The sequence below is a fragment of the Rhodnius prolixus genome, unplaced genomic scaffold, assembly GCF_049639745.1.
Source record: "Rhodnius prolixus isolate KJV_2025 unplaced genomic scaffold, Rpr scaffold_9, whole genome shotgun sequence".
Classification (NCBI taxonomy): domain Eukaryota; kingdom Metazoa; phylum Arthropoda; class Insecta; order Hemiptera; family Reduviidae; genus Rhodnius; species Rhodnius prolixus.
In genome coordinates, this window is record NW_027411604.1 from 962,390 (window position 1) to 982,013 (window position 19,624).

Genomic DNA, 19,624 nt, shown 5'->3' on the forward strand with positions numbered 1-19,624 from the left:
CCAAACTCAACCTGTTCTTTTCTAATAAGAATAACCTTTGAATAAGGTTCATATAAGGTTCTTTTTTTAAATGTTAGTTAATAAAAAAAGATGAATAATAAATACTTCTCTTACAAACATCATTTATTGTTTTATTGTTTTCTTTTTATTGTTAACAAATCATTATACAATACTTTAAACAATAGTTCAAACAATATTTTTTTCTCTATAATTTTAGATTTTTTGTTTTTTCATCGTAGCCATTTTTTTTCAAATTTTTGCACTACTTTTTATTTTTTGTACAATTAGTTTCAAAAAGCAGTTTTACATTTAGTGCAATTTAATTTTGTTTTATGTACACATATTAATTGAAGGACAAATAAAGTGTACCCACCTTTTATTATTTGTGTTGGTTTCGAATTTATTGTTTTTGTTTTATTTATTTATTTATTTTTTTAAACTAATTCAGATTTGTTTTTCTTTTTACCTGTGCAAACAAAGATTTGTGAACATAATTCTTTTTTGAAATTCTACTCAATAATTACAGGAGGGTTATTTAAAAAAAAGAAGAAAATACAACATAATTTGTTGTACAGGAATAATTTTAAATATTCCGGAAAAACAAAAATCAAAGGTATCCAAGTTTATGAAAGGCCTAATTTCGTACACTTCCTTTTCAGATTGTCAATCCTTTTTTTTTATTATATTTCCTAATATATTCTTTATAAAATTGAATAGAAATTTATTTATAATATTTCCCCCTAAAAGTGCATTGAAACGAAAATAATTTGAGCTTAAAAATCCACAATTGGTCCAGAATTTATGGAAAAAATGTTCTTTTTATTATTATTTTGCCAGAAAATTTATAATTATAATGAAATAAAGAGAGTTTTCTAATTTATTTTATTTAATTTTTTTTTTACAGTGTTGGGGGTTTTCCCAATTTCAATCCCTCTTTGTTGTTGGCCCCTCCTATTGCCATAAATAATAAGAAAGTTATCATGACATTTCTCCCCCACGAAATAAGTTATATTTGGGCTATTTTTAGTTAATTTTTATCTTTGTACCATAGTTTTTTTTAAGTGTTTCTTGTTGTTGCTGTCCCCCCAACCTGTATCTCCGGATCAACCATGCTTTGGGTCAACATTGGCCGCATTCAGCAGTAGTGATGGGCAGAACGAGTCCGTCTTTGGACTCGTTGGATTTGAATCAGTTCCAGGGTTGGAATCGATTCCAACAACTCGTTCACCGATTCCGGTCTCTGTACTTACCCTATGCATTAGTAACATTGTAAAAAATATCATTAAATGTTAGCTTTCCCAGTTAATAACAAAACTATATTTCTTTAACACACATTGAGTACTATCCCTAATTTCCAATTGCACTGATAAATATAAAATTAACAACGTAACACAAAAATTAACATAAAAATAGACTAGTCAATTATAAAAATTAAAGCAATGCTGTTTAGTCATTATCTAGCTTGACCACTGGAAGACTGGAGTTAATGTGCTTCAAGAGGATCCAAGATAGAGAAACGGAAATGGGTAGGAAATTATTCCCATAAAAAAAAATCTAACCCTTCAAGCAAAATGATAATTACTCATAAATAAAGAAATATTTATTTACTAGGACTTGTATATCAAGCTTTAAAAATATTATCTCATTATCTTACGAAAAGAAAAAGCTGTGTGCTTAATCTTTAACATAGCGCTGGACACTCTTATTCTTATCTTCATTGGGTAAGTTTAACCGTGTACATGACCGTGAGACAGTCAAAGTAACACTGAGCCAAAATTTAGTATTACCTAATTGGTTTACTTACTGCAGTATCCCTCCCACTCTATCACCAATTTCACAAACATTCATCGCTTGGAAATAATTTTTAGTTAAATATTCGTTTTATTTGAATACAAAAAACATTATAACGCTTTCTTAAGATGATTTTAATTTTTAAAATTTGTTTTTGTCCATTACTCTTATAAAATACGAAGAATTTCAAATAAAATATAATATACAAACACAATGATCTAGTGTGCAGGTGGAGTCAGTCCTCGTTACCATAGCAATGGAACCGTTAAACAACTCCGGTTCCAGCTCCAGCAATTTCTATTGGCTAGATTCAGTGAACGAAAAAATGGAACGAGTCCGGTTTCAAAAGGATTTAAATCACTCCGGATTCGACTCCACCAACTCCAGTGGATTTAACCAATGAAAATGCTAGAGCTGGGCCGGAGTCGTTTAACGGTTCCGTTGTCATGGTAACTACGACTGACTCCACCTGCACACTAGATCATTCTGTGTTTGTATATTATATTTTATTTGAAATTCTTCGTATTTTATAAGAGTAATGGACAAAAACAAATTTTAAAAATTCAAATCATCTTAAGAAAGCGTTATAATGTTTTTTGTATTCCAATGAAACGAATATTTAACTAAAAAATATTTTTAATCGATGAATGTTTGTGAAATAGGTGATAGAGTGGGAGGGATACTACACTAAGTAAACCAGTTAGGTAATACTAAATTTTGGCCCAGTTTTACTTTGACCGTCTAGCTGACATGTACACGTTCAAACTTACGCCAATGAAGATGAGAGTAAGTGTCCAGCGCTAAGTTTAAGATTAAGCACACAGCTTTTTCTTTTTGTAAAACAATAAGATAATATTTTAAAAGCTTGATATTCAATTCTTAGTAAATAAATATTATGAGTAATTATAATTTTGAAGGGTTAGAATTTTTATGGAATAATTTCCTACCCATTTCCGTTTCTCTACCTTGAATACTCTTGAAGTAAGTTAACTCCAGTCTTCTAGTGGTCAAGCTAGATAATGACAAAACTGCATTGCTTTAATTTATATTTGACTAGCCTATTTTTGTGTTAATTTTTGTATTACGTTGTTAATTTTATATTTATCAGAGCAATTGGAAATTAGGGATAGTACTCAATGTGTGTTAAAGAAATATAGTTTTGTTATTAACTGGGAAAGCTAACATTTAATGATATAATAATATAATAAATTGCGTGACATTTGTTCTTATGTTTAATCGTTCCAAACCTTCTGCTGCCTCATTTTCATTTTTATTTGCCTAAATTTTTTGGGGCGGGGCGGAATCACTTTTTTTAAAAATAGGGATTTGAATCAACTCGTTCCACCATCGGACTCGTTCCAATGGAACGAGTCCGCTCAAATAGCCCATCACTATTCAGCAGACAAGAGCGCTACCAATATAACCTAAACATAACCTTTTTTCGAATTAATATTGCCGAGGAATCGGTCCAATAAAAAAACAACTCGTCTTTTAAATTAAAAAGTGCTGGGGGCCATTTCAAAATCTGGTATTTATTAATCATATTTCAATTTTTTAACTTGTTATCAAAGAGAAAGAAGAGCACGTGATAGGTCATTTTTATGTATTTTTTCACATCCACTTTCTACTAAAAATACTGCCAAGGCAGTAAAGCTAGTATTTTTCTTAATATCGGGAAATAAGTCGTTTTTAGAGTGATTTTTCTAAGAAAAATAATATGTTAAGAGCTTTAGATGTTCTCAAGCATACACAAAATGACTAAAAAATAATTTTTTCATCTGTTACAAACAAGAAGGTTATTAATAATTATTTGGTAATTTTGGGAGAGTTGCGTTTAATTACCAAAAAAATTGGAAAAATTTCAAAATTGTTTTTATAAACACACGTACTTTGCTAGTACCGATCACCGCTCCGTCGAAGTAGCATAGAAAATTTCCTCTCCATAAGATGGCGTCCGCTGCCACAACATGTTGTGAGAGCGATGCTAAAAAAAGTGCGCCATTCAGCGGATAGTTCCGTAGCGCTCTTGTCTGCTGAATGCGGCCATTCATGATACTTTTTAGGCATAAATTACCACGTTCAAAATAAATTAATTAAACATAATACTTTTGCCAAAATCATCTGATTCAAATCTCTTAACAGCTGTTAAGGATTGACTTACAACTTTTTTTTTTTTTTGTTTCCAAATTTTGTAGAAACTATACTTTCTCATGTAAATATTAACTGCAGCAAAGCAGCTTAGTGCATATTAACATAAAATTAACAGTGCTACATCTTTTTTCTTTTTTTGTGACATATGGACCTACAGATCTATGTGATTTTTCATTGCTGGCTTATAATAAGTATATATTATTGTGCTGTTAAGCTCATATTTTGTTCAAAACTTATTTGAATTAACACTGATTTGGATCTTTTTCAAATTTAAATTAACCAATAATAATAATAATAATAATAATGAAAAAATTAATACGATGCCTGGTGTCGATACTAGACCCTTAATTACTCGTAGTATGGCTGACGTGAATTACATCATTCCTGCAGTTTAATAAGATAACCAGGCGAGTTACATCTGAGCTTTATTGCGAGATAAATTATTTTGGACTCCTTTTTGATGTTGCATTTTAAAAAATTGTCATGAGATTCTAACTATTGCGAACTTCTAAGACCAATATTATTTGGTCCAGATTAAAGAAAGATTGTGCCAAAAAGAAAAAAGTTATCAAAAGGTTTTTTGGGTATATGAGATTTCTTTTTTGTAATGGTGACCAGTAAGAGCTACTTCCCAATGCCCAATTTGAAACACTCATATCTTGGGAGACGTATTCTTTCCGGGTAAAGTTGGCCGATGGAAGCAATCGATGCAGCGTTGGTACAATAATAGGCCTCATTTAATCAGGTCACTGAATCAGACTTGGGCTTCGTCGCATGGTGATTCTAAAGTAACTATCTCTCCAGCGCAAAGGTTCCTTAGTTGGTAGTCAATGTGCCAATCCCGGTGTTCCAGTTAATATCTTACAACCACTCCTAATATTTCCCTCCTAAGTTTTAGGTGGGAGCAGGCTATTCCCAGACTGGACACCAAGCTCCATCAAAAGCTAAACTTTGCTAAAAACGTTCATTACATAGCCAGGTAAAAGGGAGAAAAACGTTGAGATTCATGGTATCTCCGTTCGCCAAAGAGATGAGTAACGCCCAGATCTTAAAATAAAAAAGAAGAAAGTAGACTGTATTAACGTTCAAATTATTTTAATCAACTCGCACACCTAGTTAAATTTAAGGTACAATTGTTTGGCCCAAACTGGCATCGGAAGTCCTAAAATTGTTTTTATCAAATTGCAAAATCTGAAACAGATCAGATTTGGGAATCAGAACATAGCCATCTGTCCAGTAAATCTAAATTTATAAAAAAAACAAACTACGAGTAAATAAAAGAAATGTGATTTCTTACTAAGTACTTTGCAAATAAATTCAAAAATTACTCAAGTTTTGAATTTAGTATAAAACGTAAAAATATTATGATAAATTTTCATTTTATTACCATTTTCTATTTTCCTTTTCTTCGTAAGAAAATGTAACAAAAACAAACCTAATGCATTGTATTTGATGCTTCAATTTTTTTATTTTAATTCTATGTATTTTTAAACAATACATTTATATACTTTAAATATAATATACAATATTTATTTCACATTATATACGTTCTACATTGTTCTTTTTTAAATTTTTATATATATTTTTATCTTTTTTATTTATTTACAATTTATTTATTTATATTTACAAGCTTTTATGTGTAAATCATTTACATAGTCATCTATAATTTTGTTTTATTCCTTGAAGAATATACTTCAATATTATATTTATTTATTAACATTTATATATAATTATTTTATATTACATTTATTTGTTTTCTTTTATGTTTATTGACGTATTAAATTACTATTTTTATGACACCTAGATACGAAACAATTAAATAATAAAAAAACGTGAGCATCAATTCCACTACAAACCAATTATTATTATTATTATTTAAACATTTATTTTGGTTGTAGTTTTGTAGTCAATATTATTAATTTTTTTCTTTTTTCTCAATCTTTATTTTTTGATTTTCAGTCTCTACTCAGAGTTGCTGTTTGTCAAAATCTTAATTCTGATTTAATCATTTTAGTTATTGGTACAAATAAAAAATGGTTTTCAGTGATTATAGATAACTTTTTGTGAAGGTTGGTAAATCATACGAGGTAAATCATTCAATAAGTAACGAGACAAATTACTACTGCTCAAAAACAGCTAAATTGATCCGTATGAAACTTTTAGGACATAAAGTTGGCAACTTTGCGATGACATCTGATCAGCTGTTCAATTATAGTTTGTAAACATAACCTCAAATTTACTCAGTTAACGATGGCGAGTCCGCTCGAGAATTGCACCGTGGAAGAACAACGTGCCGTGATCAGATTTTTAGTCGCGGAAGGTGAGAAAGGTAGTAAAATCCACAAAAGAATGTTAAAAGTGTACGGAGACAATTGTTTGAATCGGGGCCAATTTATTGTGATTTTCTTGAAGGCCAAAGAAAAATCAACAGCCAGTACTACAGTGACATGCTGGAAAACAAGATAAGACCTGCAATTCGAACGAAACGCCGTGGGCTCTTGACTGAAGGCGTGATTTTGTTTCATGACAACGCCCGTCCACATACGGCACAGCTGACGAAAGAAAAACTTCAGAAACTGGGATGGGAGATCCTTCCACATCCCCCCCCTACAGCCCCGACCTCGCCCCATCAGACTTCCATCTGTTTGGACCCCTTAAAGATGTTCTACGAGGGATACATTTTCGATTCAATGAAGAGGTAAAAAATCAGGTGCAAAAGTGGCTTCGAGATCAACCCAAAGAATTTTATGCCAAGGGCATTTACAAATTAGCAGAAAGATGGGACAAGTGTATAAGTGTTGCTGGGGACTATGTTGAAAAGTAACCAAAGTTTTGTACTGATTCAATAAACCGTTTTTGAGCAATAATAATTTGTCTCGTTACTTATTGAATGACCCTCGTACTTATGGTCTGGACAGTTCCTGAAGGCTGCCCTTAGGGAATCACAAAGCCAATATATTTTATCTATTTTTTGCATTTCACAGAATATATATTTCCTGAAGGATTTTGTAAAAGAAAAGTGGCATATTTTTTTTTTTATTTCTATTTAAAGAAAATAAATAAATAATTAAATAAAGAGAATTGGTTATAATTTTACCCAGTTTTGGCCAATGAAAATAATCATTAAAATTATGCAAACAGCCACTCTGTTTTTACCACGATTGGTTTCAAAATCAAATAGTTACACATACCTGTCTTACTTTAATTAAATTGGTTACTCTTACCTTAATTATATCTAAACAACTTTTATCAAATAACCAAAAATCAACATGTCCTAACTTGTATCTCATTTTATCATTTATATTTTCAATTAAATTCGTGAATAACTTTGGGTAAAAGTGATTTTATTTATTTTAAACTCTTTATTACATTTTTTTTTAAATTTATTTATTTTTATTTTTGTAGAGCCGTTTAATATTATGTAATTATCTTTATTTGAGCTCATTAATATATTATATAAAATATTATAGCGAGTAGAATTTATAAGCTACTTGATAATTATAATCCAGCCAACTGCTGCGATGGGAAATAATAAAAATTTCCCATGGTTGGGGCCAGAATTTCTCCTAAAGGACACCCACCTAAAGGACAGTATTACTGTTGGCCTAAAGGCAATCTTTTTCTGGACGTCTTACTCTGCGGATTTGTTTCGTGTTTAGTCTTTAGTAGAGAAATTTTACCAAAATCAGAGGTACACAAAACCTGTGTTAAAGTAGAACAGTATAGAATTTCATCAAAACAAAAATATTATCTATACATTTTTTGAAAATTTATGTCCTATAATAAACTGAACTTGTAAATAGAACTTGTTCATCTGCCAGACACAAGGAAATCTAGAATTTGGGGTGTTGTGGGTGGAAACTGAAATTGATGTAGATTAATATTGATTGATTAAGAAACTATAAAACTATGATAGTTCAATAAGATTAGGCGAATGCTAGAAGTTTTTTAGTTATCTCATCTTGATGACTAATTAATTCATCCAAGAAAAAAGAAATTACTTTATTCTGCACTTTTATATCTTGATGACTGATTAATTCATCCAAGAAAAAAGAAATTACTTTATTCTGCACTTTTATATCTTGATGACTGATTAATTCATCCAAGAAAAAATAAATTACTTTATTCTGCACTTTTATATCTTGATGACTGATTAATTCATCCAAGAAAAAATAAATTACTTTATTCTGCACTTTTATATCTTGATGACTGATTAATTCATCCAAGAAAAAAGAAATTACTTTATTCTGCACTTTTATATCTTGATGACTGATTAATTCACCCAAGAAAAAAGAAATTACTTTATTCTGTACTTTAAATCTTGATGACTGATTAATTCATCCAAGAAAAAAGAAATTACTTTATTCTGCACTTTTATATCTTGATGACTGATTAATTCACCCAAGAAAAAAGAAATTACTTTATTCTGTACTTTAAATCTTGATGACTGATTAATTCATCCAAGAAAAAAGAAATTACTTTATTCTGTACTTTTATATCTTGATGACTGATTAATTCATCCAAGAAAAAAGAAATTACTTTATTCTGTACTTTAAATCTTGATGACTGATTAATTCTTCCAAGAAAAAAGAAATTACTTTATTCTGTACTTTAAATCTTGATGACTGATTAATTCATCCAAGAAAAAAGAAAAATCTTTATTCTGTACTAATTTTGTTCATATTTTTTTTTGGTGGGGTATTGATACAGAAATTCTGATACAGAATTTAGGCATTGAGAATAGAAGATACAAATACACAAAGTAAAATAAAAAGGTAGCTTTGTTGACCACTCACACGACTTCCTATAACTACTGTATTCAAGTTGCCAACTTTTTACTGACTTTTTTAAAAATTGAAACTAAAACCTCAAAATATACCCAAAATGAATTTTGCGCCTCCCCCCCCCCAAAAAAAAATAATTCAGATAAAAACTTTTTGATATAAATACGAGTATAGAACAAAATTTAGGAAGCATTTTGTTTGGGTGAGGGGGTTGGGGGGGGTAAGGAAATCACAAAAATATTGAGTAATCCATTCCAGTTAACTTGAACTTCTGTTTATGGAATTTTTCACCGAACTTGGAATTTTTACGTGATAGCTCAGATTTTTACGTGATGAATGCTCAGTTAAGAGAAAGTACCGTTTACAAATTACTAAATTAAAAAAAAAGAAAACAATCTACAATTGTTGATTAATCACTTTTAGCCCTGAAGATGACCTTAATCCCTGGATTTAATGCTTGGCCAAAACGTTTTTAATTGGCAACAATTTTTATTTTCCTTACTTTGCCTAAATTCATTGTTTTTACAAATTCTCAATTTTATCTTAATCAAATTCTACTCGTTATAAATTTATTAAATTTTGTTTTCAATTATTTACTTTTTTTTTTTTTATAAAATAAAGGCAGTGACGATGCATTTTACCTCACTGTCCTAATGTAACTATTTACAAAGTTTATTTATTTATAAATATATAAAGAAACAATTTTTTTTTGTAATGAAATTTTAATTAGATTAGTTCCAATTTTTTTGCATTTTTCAATTAATGGGTCCTTGCCATTGGTTGGTTGCTGTTATTTTGTGAATGAAAACTGAAATATCCACCAATTGGGTTTCCTTTATTAATTACATTCAGTATTTTTTTTTTTTAATTTAAGATTGTCACAAAGAGCCGCGTCTTATAGTTGGTATTGTACTTAGAAACTAATTAGAACAAAAACAAAAAAAAAAGAAAAGAAAAACAATAACAATAACAATAAAACAATAATAATTTTAATTGTTATTAATTTTAATATCTATAGAAATAAGTACGATCATAATGTCCATGTTCACCAGTGTCTTCGTCAAATATTGGTGAACATGATGGCCTCTGCTAGCTGATTTTCAATTCAGTGAACGCTGATTCAGCTTTCAGCACCCTGGGCAATGGCGGCGGTGAAGCGCCGCTAATTTTCGGCAGCTCTCTTGGCGGTTCCCTTCAAAGGCTCAATATTGATGGTGTCGTTAATCTTGATGGGAATAGTGTGAAAATAAAACAGACTAACAGCAGGCCGACAGCGCCGGCTAACATGTGCGCTGACCACCATACTTGACAGCTACCTGTTAACAGTAGAAAAAAAAAAAAAAAAAAAAAAATCAGTAACTATTAAACATTAAGAGACATAAACAAATCACACAACACATAAACCTTTAATGGTTAATATGAGAAATTAGCAGTAAAGTATGTTTGCTAGTCGCCACGGTAGCCGAGCGGTTAGAGGCTAGTCCCGCAAAGCTAAGATGTATTGTGGTACTAGGCTATATTCCCCGGTCTATACCTTTAATGGTTAATATGAGAAATTAGCAGTAAAGTATGTTTGCTAGTCGCCACGGTAGCCGAGCGGTTAGAGGCTAGTCCCGCAAAGCTAAGATGTATTGCGGTACTAGGCTATATTCCCCGGTCTATACCTTTATTGGTTAATATGAGAAATTTGCAGTAAAGTATGTTTGCTAGTCGCCACGTTAGCCGAGCGGTTAGAGGCTAGATCCGCAAAGCTAAGATGTATTGCGGTACTAGGCTATATTCCCCGGTCTATAACTTTAATGGTTAATATGAGAAATTAGCAGTAAAGTATGTTTGCTAGTCGCCACGGTAGCCGAGCGGTTAGAGGCTAGTCCCGCAAAGCTAAGATGTATTGTGGTATTAGGCTATATTCCTCGGTCTATACCTTTAATGGTTAATATGAGAAATTAGCAGTAAAGTATGTTTGCTAGTCGCCACGGTAGCCGAGCGGTTAGAGGCTAGTCCCGCAAAGCTAAGATGTATTGTGGTATTAGGCTATATTCCTCGGTCTATACCTTTAATGGTTAATATGAGAAATTAGCAGTAAAGTATGTTTGCTAGTCGCCACGGTAGCCGAGCGGTTAGAGGCTAGATCCGCAAAGCTAAGATGTATTGCGGTACTAGGCTATATTCCCCGGTCTGTACCTTTAATGGTTAATATGAGAAATTAGCAGTAAAGTATGTTTGCTAGTCGCATCCGTCCACTGTATCTAAATTTTTGGACGCAAAGTCCGCCTGAAAAAATAGGTATTACTTTACTTGACAGAAAACCTCCACATTAGAGTGAATTCATCTAATATAGGATGGATATATCTCAATAAATAATTAATAACAGGGCGGTACCTATGCCCCATGGCACTGCAGCCACCAAGAGGCTTATTGTGACTTCCCCTTCTAAGTCTAGTAGATGAAACCTCCCCTTCTAAGAAGGTTGAGGACTTTCCCTACCAGTTCCTTCTGTGCTACAATCTCCTTTGGCCTTAAAGTTCCAAAGATATCGCAGCGCAGCCGCTCGATTGCAACCCAATCGAATAACAAAAGTGAGAGACCGTTTCCTCCTCTTTCTGACACAATCTGCTCAACGGTTCCGAGCTGATAAGTCCTACCTTGTTCAGATGCTAGGAAATATAGGTAAGTGAATCATCACAAATCATTACCTACGGAACACTATTCATTAACTATGTACTTAGTAACTAAATATATATTTGATCTGTGTTGTTGCAAAAAAAAAAAAAAAAAAATAATAATACAATTATAAAGGAGGGTTTGCCCTTTATTATAAAGAAAATTTGGGAATTTTATTTTTTATAGAAAAAGAGAAAAAAATTGCCAAAGTTGGGTGTTTTTTTTCAATGTCACGCTTTTTCGTGCGAATTTTTGGACAATGAAATCTGTTCTACCGGACAGTTTTAATTATAAATTTTCAAGCCATATAATTTATATATTACCAATAAACAATCTGACAATGAAAGGAACCACATTACATGTTTTAGGTAGTAGTGGACACAACATTTTACATTGTTAATTTGTGAATAAATTAATAGCTTGCTTTAACCAACATTTTACAAACATTATCAACAATATCTGGCTTGTTCAAAAAAGCCTAGTATTGTTAAACATTTATGGTTCACATTATGGCTCAAGAGTTTTATTTTTTTGATAAAGAAAAATAAAACGTTTTAAAATAAATATAAAAGATAAATATTTAAAACTGAAACTTTTAAATCAATTACTACTTTAGTATAAGGTATCTTGTTAATGAAGGTTTGTTTTTGAATTTTAACTAGGGCATAAAGTAGAAGTAGATGGTATTAGAACTAGAAGACGTCGTACAGAAAAGAGTAATCGTAGTTGGAGGAAAATAGAAAATTCATTTAAGTGAAAAACTAACATTCAAACAAAATGTTGCTAACTTTGCCTGGTTGGAGGAAAACTGAAATAAGATTAACTCTTCCGTCTCACGACGAGAAGGAAGTTTGGAAGTGTTAGAGGACCTTCTTTGAAAGTATCTTCGTGGTTGTAAAAGGGGATGTTTCTGAACAAATCCAGTTGAAAAGTAAACAGAATGATCTTCCTAGGTGTGTACAACAATACAGTGTGAGAAATATGTTGGTGGTAGAAGCAGACAACCTTGTACTACGAAGAGAAAAGAGAAAAGAGAAGTAGTCGCAAGGATTTGAGTCACTTCCGTGCAGAAGGACAAAGCGGAAGGTTCAAGTTTTCCTTTTTATCAGGAAAGGGTTTAAATAAGTTTAGTGGTATGGCCGTGTCCTTTGTTCAAGTTCTCGTACACTCGCCCAAGCGAACGTATGGAAAGGGCTCCAAGGTTGCTGCTGCTGCCTTCCAAGTCATGTTAAGCCGCCTCCAGCAACAATTCACACTTAACAACGCGGGTGAAGGCGGGGCGGGTCGTGTGTGCACATTATCTTCAAAAGTGATACACTTTGAAGTTGTTGTTTCCACTTTTCTGGTAAATAGTTTCTTTGTCTTTTATCATCATCTTTCTTCCTTCTTTCATACACAGGCGATAACTTCAAACTCTGTATGTTTACTGTAAAGAAAAGAAAAGAAAAAAACAATTAGATTAGCTTTTCTTGTACGATTACTTTGCCAAAACAAACTTATTACTTGCAACAATTATGGTACTAGAAAGGAATGAGGATTTCAAATCTTAAGTTTAGTTTCTTTGATGGCTTCTCTCTCACATTCGCGTCTTATCAAAAACCTTTGCTTCCTCATAGACTTCTTCCGTTGATTTCCATGTGAGAAAAGTTGATTTACTTCAACTACTTCCACTGCAATCAATGTAATTACCGTGGTTTTACCTCTCCAGTCCTCCTATTAACTTTTTTTTTGTTGAGATATCTTGTTTCCAAAGAAACGCAGCGTTGTCTGGTTTAGAGCATAAGTAAGTCAGGACCATTGATAGAACCATGAATGTACCCATTATTGGTCGTAGATATTTATTTTCACCTGGAGATAACCTCCTCTTCAGACTTATATCCAGATTCCAATTCTATTCATTGCCGCAAGTAGTAGGGAAATGGCGGTTCTGGCGCAACTAAACTGTGCACCTTTTTTGTGCAAGATAGCCGCCATCCCCACTCCGCCAACACCTACACCACCCATCCTTATTGAATAACCATCGAATTCGACAAGGGTTTAAGCCACGCCCCCTCCTTATTGACTAATCATCGAATTCGACGAGGGCATTAGGCCACGCCCCCTACCACTTCTTATTGATCAATCATCGATACACCTAAATTGTGCAAGATGGCCGCTCTCCCAAGCAATCCGAATTCGACGACATCACCTTTTCCCCCCCACTTCTGAATCGACCAATCAGCCAATTCGACGTCACCACCCCCGCCCAAACCTTCTTAATCAACAATCAGGAACTAGAACGAGGGCTTTAGGACACCCCTTTTTCCCAATTTTCAATTAATCAGCGAATTCGACAACACTACCTTTACCCCCCTTCATAAACGACCAATCAGCGAATTCGACGACACTACCTTTACCCGCTTTCATAAACGACCAATCAGCGAATTCAACCTTCACCCCCCTTTTGCTGTGGGAGTTATAAGAGCCCCATTTCAAAGCAAAACCATGACCCAAAAAAAAATCAACTCTCAATATCTTCTCAACCTATGGATTTGTTCTCAAGGAAACTATAGCTTACACTCTGTAAAACTTTTACTCAGTAAAACAGAGTGTGTAAGAGCAGAAAGTTTCATACGAATAATCTGTTGTTTACTGTGGGAATTATAAGGGCCCGATTTCACAGCAAAACCATGACCCAAAAAAATTTCAACTCTCAATATCTTCTCAACTAATGGATCTGTACTCAAAAAACTATAGCATACTACTCAGTAAAACAGAGTGTGTAAGAGCAGAAAGATTCATACGTATAATCTGTTGTTTACTGAGTAGTATGCTATAGTTTTCTTGAATACAGATCCATTAGTTGAGAAGATATTGAGAGTTGAAATTTTTTTGGGTCATGGTTTTGCTGTGAAATCGGGCCCTTATAATTCCCACAGTAAACAACAGATTATTCGTATGAAACTTTCTGCTCTTACACACTCTGTTTTACTGAGTAGTATGCTATAGTTTTCTTGAATACAGATCCATTAGTTGAGAAGATATTGAGAGTTGAAATTTTTTTGGGTCATGGTTTTGCTGTGAAATTGGGCCTTTATAACTTCCACAGTAAACTTTAGATTATTCGTATGAAATTTTGTGCTCTTGCACACTCTGTTTTGCTGATTAGTATGCTATAGTTTTCTTGAGTACAGATCCATTAGTTGAGAAGATATTGAGAGTTGAATTTTTTTTGGGTCATGATTTTAGTGTAAAATAGGGCCCTTATAATTCTTATAGTACACAACAGATTATTTGTATGAAACTTTCTGCTCTTACACACTCTGTTTTACTGAGTAGTATGCTACAGTTTTCTTGAGTACAGATCCATTAATTGAGAAGATATTGAGAGTTGAAATTTTTTTGGGTCATGGTTTTGCTGTGAAATCGGGCCCTTATAATTCCCAAAGTAAACAACAGATTATTCGTATGAAACTTTGTGATGTTATACACTCTGTTTTACTGAGTAGTACGCTATAGTTTTTTTGAGTGCAGATCCATTAGTTGAGAAGATATTGAGAGTTAAAATTTTTTTGGGTCATGGTTTTGCTGTGAAATGGGGCCATTATAATTCCCACAGTAAACAACAGATTATTCGTATGAAACTTTCTGCTCTTCCACACTCTGTTTTACTGAGTAGTACGCTATAGTTTTCTTGAGTGCAGATCCATTAGTTGAGAAGATATTGAGAGTTGAAATTTTTTTGGGTCATGGTTTTGCTGTGAAATCGGGCCCTTATAATTCCCACAGTAAACAACCGATTATTCGTATGAAACTTTGTGATGTTATACACTCGGTTTTACTGAGTAGTATGCTATCGTATTCTTGAGTACAGATCCATTAGTTGAGAAGATATTGAGAGTTGAAATTTTTATGGGTCATGATTTTGGTGTGAAATGGGGCCCTTATAATTCTTATAGTACACAACAGATTATTTGTATGAAACTTTCTGCTCTTACACACTCTGTTTTACTGAGTAGTATGCTATAGTTTTCTTGAGTACAGATCCATTAGTTGAGAAGATATTGAGAGTTGAAATTTTTTTGGGTCATGGTTTTGCTGTGAAATCGGGCCCTTATAATTCCCACAGTAAACAACAGATTATTCGTATGAAACTTTGTGATGTTATACACTCGGTTTTACTGAGTAGTACGCTATAGTTTTCATGAGTGCAGATCCATTAGTTGAGAAGATATTGAGAGTTGAAATTTTTTTGGGTCATGGTTTTGCTGTGAAATCGGGCCCTTATAATTCCCACAGTAAGCAACAGATTATTCGTATGAAACTTTGTGATGTTATATACTCGGTTTTACTGAGTAGTATGCTATAGCTTTCATGAGTGCAGATCCATTAGTTGAGAAGATATTGAAAGTTGAAATTTTTTTGGGTCATGGTTTTGCTGTGAATTCGGGCCCTTATAATTCCCACAGTAAACAACAGATTATTCGTATGAAACTTTGTGATGTTATACACTCGGTTTTACTGAGTAGTATGCTATAGTTTTCATGAGTGCAGATCCATTAGTTGAGAAGATATTGAGAGTTGAAATTTTTTTGGGTCATGGTTTTGCTGTGAAATCGGGCCCTTATAATTCCCACAGTAAACAACAAATTATTCGTATGAAACATTGTGATGTTATACACTCGGTTTTACTGAGTAGTATGCTATAGTTTTCTTGAGTACAGATCCATTAGTTGAGAAAATATTGAGAGTTGAAATTTTTTTGGGTCATGGTTTTGCTGTGAAATCGGGCCCTTATAATTCCCACAGTAAACAACAAATTATTCGTATGAAACTTTGTGATGTTATACACTCGGTTTTACTGAGTAGTACGCTATAGTTTTCATGAGTGCAGATCCATTAGTTGAGAAGATATTGAGAGTTGAAATTTTTTTGGGTCATGGTTTTGCTGTGAAATCGGGCCCTTATAATTCCCACAGTAAACAACAGATTATTCTTATGAAACTTTGTGATGTTATACACTCGGTTTTACTGAGTAGTACGCTATAGTTTTCATGAGTGCAGATCCATTAGTTGAGAAGATATTGAGAGTTGAAATTTTTTTGGGTCATGGTTTTGCTGTGAAATCGGGCCCTTATAATTCCCACAGTAAACAACAGATTATTCGTATGAAACTTTGTGATGCTTTACACTCGGTTTTACTGAGTAGTACGCTATAGTTTTCATGAGTGCAGATCCATTAGTTGAGAAGATATTGAGAGTTGAAATTTTTTTGGGTCATGGTTTTGCTGTGAAATCGGGCCCTTATAATTCCCACAGTAAGCAACAGATTATTCGTATGAAACTTTGTGATGTTATATACTCGGTTTTACTGAGTAGTACGCTATAGTTTTCATGAGTGCAGATCCATTAGTTGAGAAGATATTGAGAGTTGAAATTTTTTTGGGTCTTGGTTTTGCTGTGAAATTGGGCCTTTATAACTCCCACAGATTATTCGTATGAAATTTTGTGCTCTTGCACACTCTGTTTTGCTGATTAGTATGCTATAGTTTTCTTGAGTACAGATCCATTAGTTGAGAAGATATTGAGAGTTGAATTTTTTTTGGGTCATGATTTTAGTGTGAAATGGGGCCCTTATAATTCTTATAGTAAACAACAGATTATTCGTATGAAACTTTGTGATGTTATACACTCGGTTTTACTGAGTAGTACGCTATAGTTTTCATGAGTGCAGATCCATTAGTTGAGAAGATATTGAGAGTTGAAATTTTTTTGGGTATGGTTTTGGCCATCTTGCACAAAAAAGGTGCACAGTTTAGGTGCGCCAGAACCGCCATTTCCCTACTACTGCCGCAACAGTCCTAAAGGACCCCCCGGGCCTCGTTTACAAACTTCTGCCAAACACTCTTATGACCCTTTGACCTTCATTCTCCACCGCCTAACACCCCTTATATTCCAGATTGTTGTCCCTTATTCTATCTTGTTCCTTTAACTCCAACTTATTCTGCCTGTCCAAATGTACATCCTTTTATATGTACAGCCAGGATCTTACTCTATTTTTTTTTTTTTTAAACATCCTGGAGCCACAATAATGTTCTAATGCTCTCCTTATTGAAATGCCTGTTTTTTTTTGTTTTTTTTTGAGTTATGCTAGTTAACTTTATAACAGATATACATCGCAATGTTTTAGTGATAGTAGTTATAGAGATATTGAAGGTTAACTTTTTTGGGTTTTTGCAAATGGTTCCTATTTCAAACATCTATATCTCTCTACGAGCTGTTACGATTTTAATGATTTCTTTACCAAATTGTAGAGAAAAGTTAGCTTTATAACTGATATGAATCGCAATGTTTTAGTGATAGTAGTTTCGGAGATATTGAAGGTTAAATTTTTTGGGTTTTTACAAATGGTTCAAATTTTAAACCTCTATATCTCTTTACGAGCTGTTACGATTTTTTTTTTCTCTCTCTTTTTTGGCCTTACTGTACAACGCAACTTAGCCATTGGTACTGAGCCACCAATTAAAGCATGCGGCTCTTTTATCCCAATTGTGTGGCTCTTCAGCCTGCCCAAAATATATTATATAAGTATTTTAATTTTATTGAAACAAATGAAAATTTCATTTATTAAAGTAAAGATATTTTTTCAAAAAGAATTTTAAATATGATAGACCCGCACACACGACTTAAACGAACTGAAGTTAACAGGCGTTATCGACTACTTAAAAGACTTCTAGACCAACGTTCAAAACTTTCACTTAATAACAAACGACTGATTTACAATTCCATACTAAAACCCGCCTGGACGTACGGTATTGAACTGTGGGGTTCAACGAAACGCTCCAATCTTCAACGAATTCAATCTCTTCAGTCTAAAATTCTCCGCACTATCGTTAACGCTCCATTTTATGTTTCTAACAATCTAACCATCCACACAGACCTGGAAATTCCGTTTGTTGGTCAGGTTGCACGAACTCGCTATAAAAGTTTTCATCAGAACATGCACTCTCATTCCAATCCTCTTATCCGCCACTTATCATCTCATCACCATCCAGATCATCCTCCCAGACGACTAAAACGCCAGTGGCCTCGCGATTTTCTCTCTTCTGAGGAGAGTAGCTAATCCTAGAGATGACTTAGGGAGGGTTATCACTGGGTAACTTCTCCCCTCAATTAGTGGAGTTTGTAGTGGTATCAGCTATTGACATTGTTACTAATAGTGCATCTAGCGCTGGTGTAACTTAACAAATAAATTTAAAAAAAAAAAAAAAAAATGTGATAGGTTTGAAATTGAATAGAATTATTTTAAAATAAAGTACGTAATTATAAAAGACTGCCGCCATTTTCATTCAAACACAGGTTTAGTTATTATTTATTTGTTTATTTACTTTGCAATATGTGAAAATAAATATATAAAACATTTAAATGTTATTGAATATCATAAAAGAATAATTTTTGAATACATCTACTACAGAGTTTGTTAACACTATCATCCTTACGGCTCTTGGTAAGATTTATTAAAAAGGTTGGAAGATTTGCGAGGAATCGGTCAAATAAAACAACTCGTCTCTTTGCCAACGTTTCGACAAATATATTGTCCTCTTCAGGGTAATATTACAAATACAAATTAATAATATCCAGGCCCTGAAGAGGACAATATATTTGTCGAAACGTTGGCAAAGAGACGAGTTGTTTTATTTGACCGATTCCTCGCAAATCTTCCATCCTAAGTTTAACAATTTACGGTCACGAAACCAATATATTCATTTATTAAAATTATTTAAGAAGAAATGGCTCTCTACTTAAAATAGGTTGCCAACCCCTGTCCTAGACCAATTTTTTTTTTTTTATCACAGGGAACCTCAAACAGGATATTAACCTGTAAAAACTTGTTAACAAAAAAAGGGAAAAAAGGAACGGCATCTCAATGTTTCCTTTTTAATTAGAATGGTATTAGGAGACAAATAGTGTAAGAAACTTAGTTGTGGAAAGGGGAAGTGGAAGTTGCAAAAACAGTATCATACTGAACGCAAAATCATTAATAAACTGTGGAAATGAATTGTTTACAAATGGTGCTTAATTAAGAGAAACAAATGATCAAGTTGGCAATGTATCTCTTTTTCTGAATTATATTTCCTTTTCTTTAAAAAAAAAATTTTTTTTGAAGAAACCCATTTCCTGTGTTATTGTTTTATTAATCACATGTAATGTGGGTTTTTTTTTTTCTGGAGAAGTATAGACAGACAAACAACTAA

The 19,624-nt window shown here is 33.0% G+C and overlaps 1 protein-coding gene across 1 annotated transcript in view; it reads right to left on the reverse strand.

Annotated features, from left to right (window-relative positions):
* Positions 1–239: 239 nt before the first annotated feature.
* The window catches only part of LOC141454740 (LHFPL tetraspan subfamily member 6 protein-like), a 603,704-nt gene continuing 584,319 nt past the window's right edge, over positions 240–19,624 (reverse strand). The window contains exon 6 of the mRNA XM_074129307.1: positions 240–10,042. Coding sequence (XP_073985408.1) covers positions 9,921–10,042 — 122 coding nt within the window. The 3' untranslated portion in view covers positions 240–9,920. The remainder of the gene's footprint in view (positions 10,043–19,624) is intronic.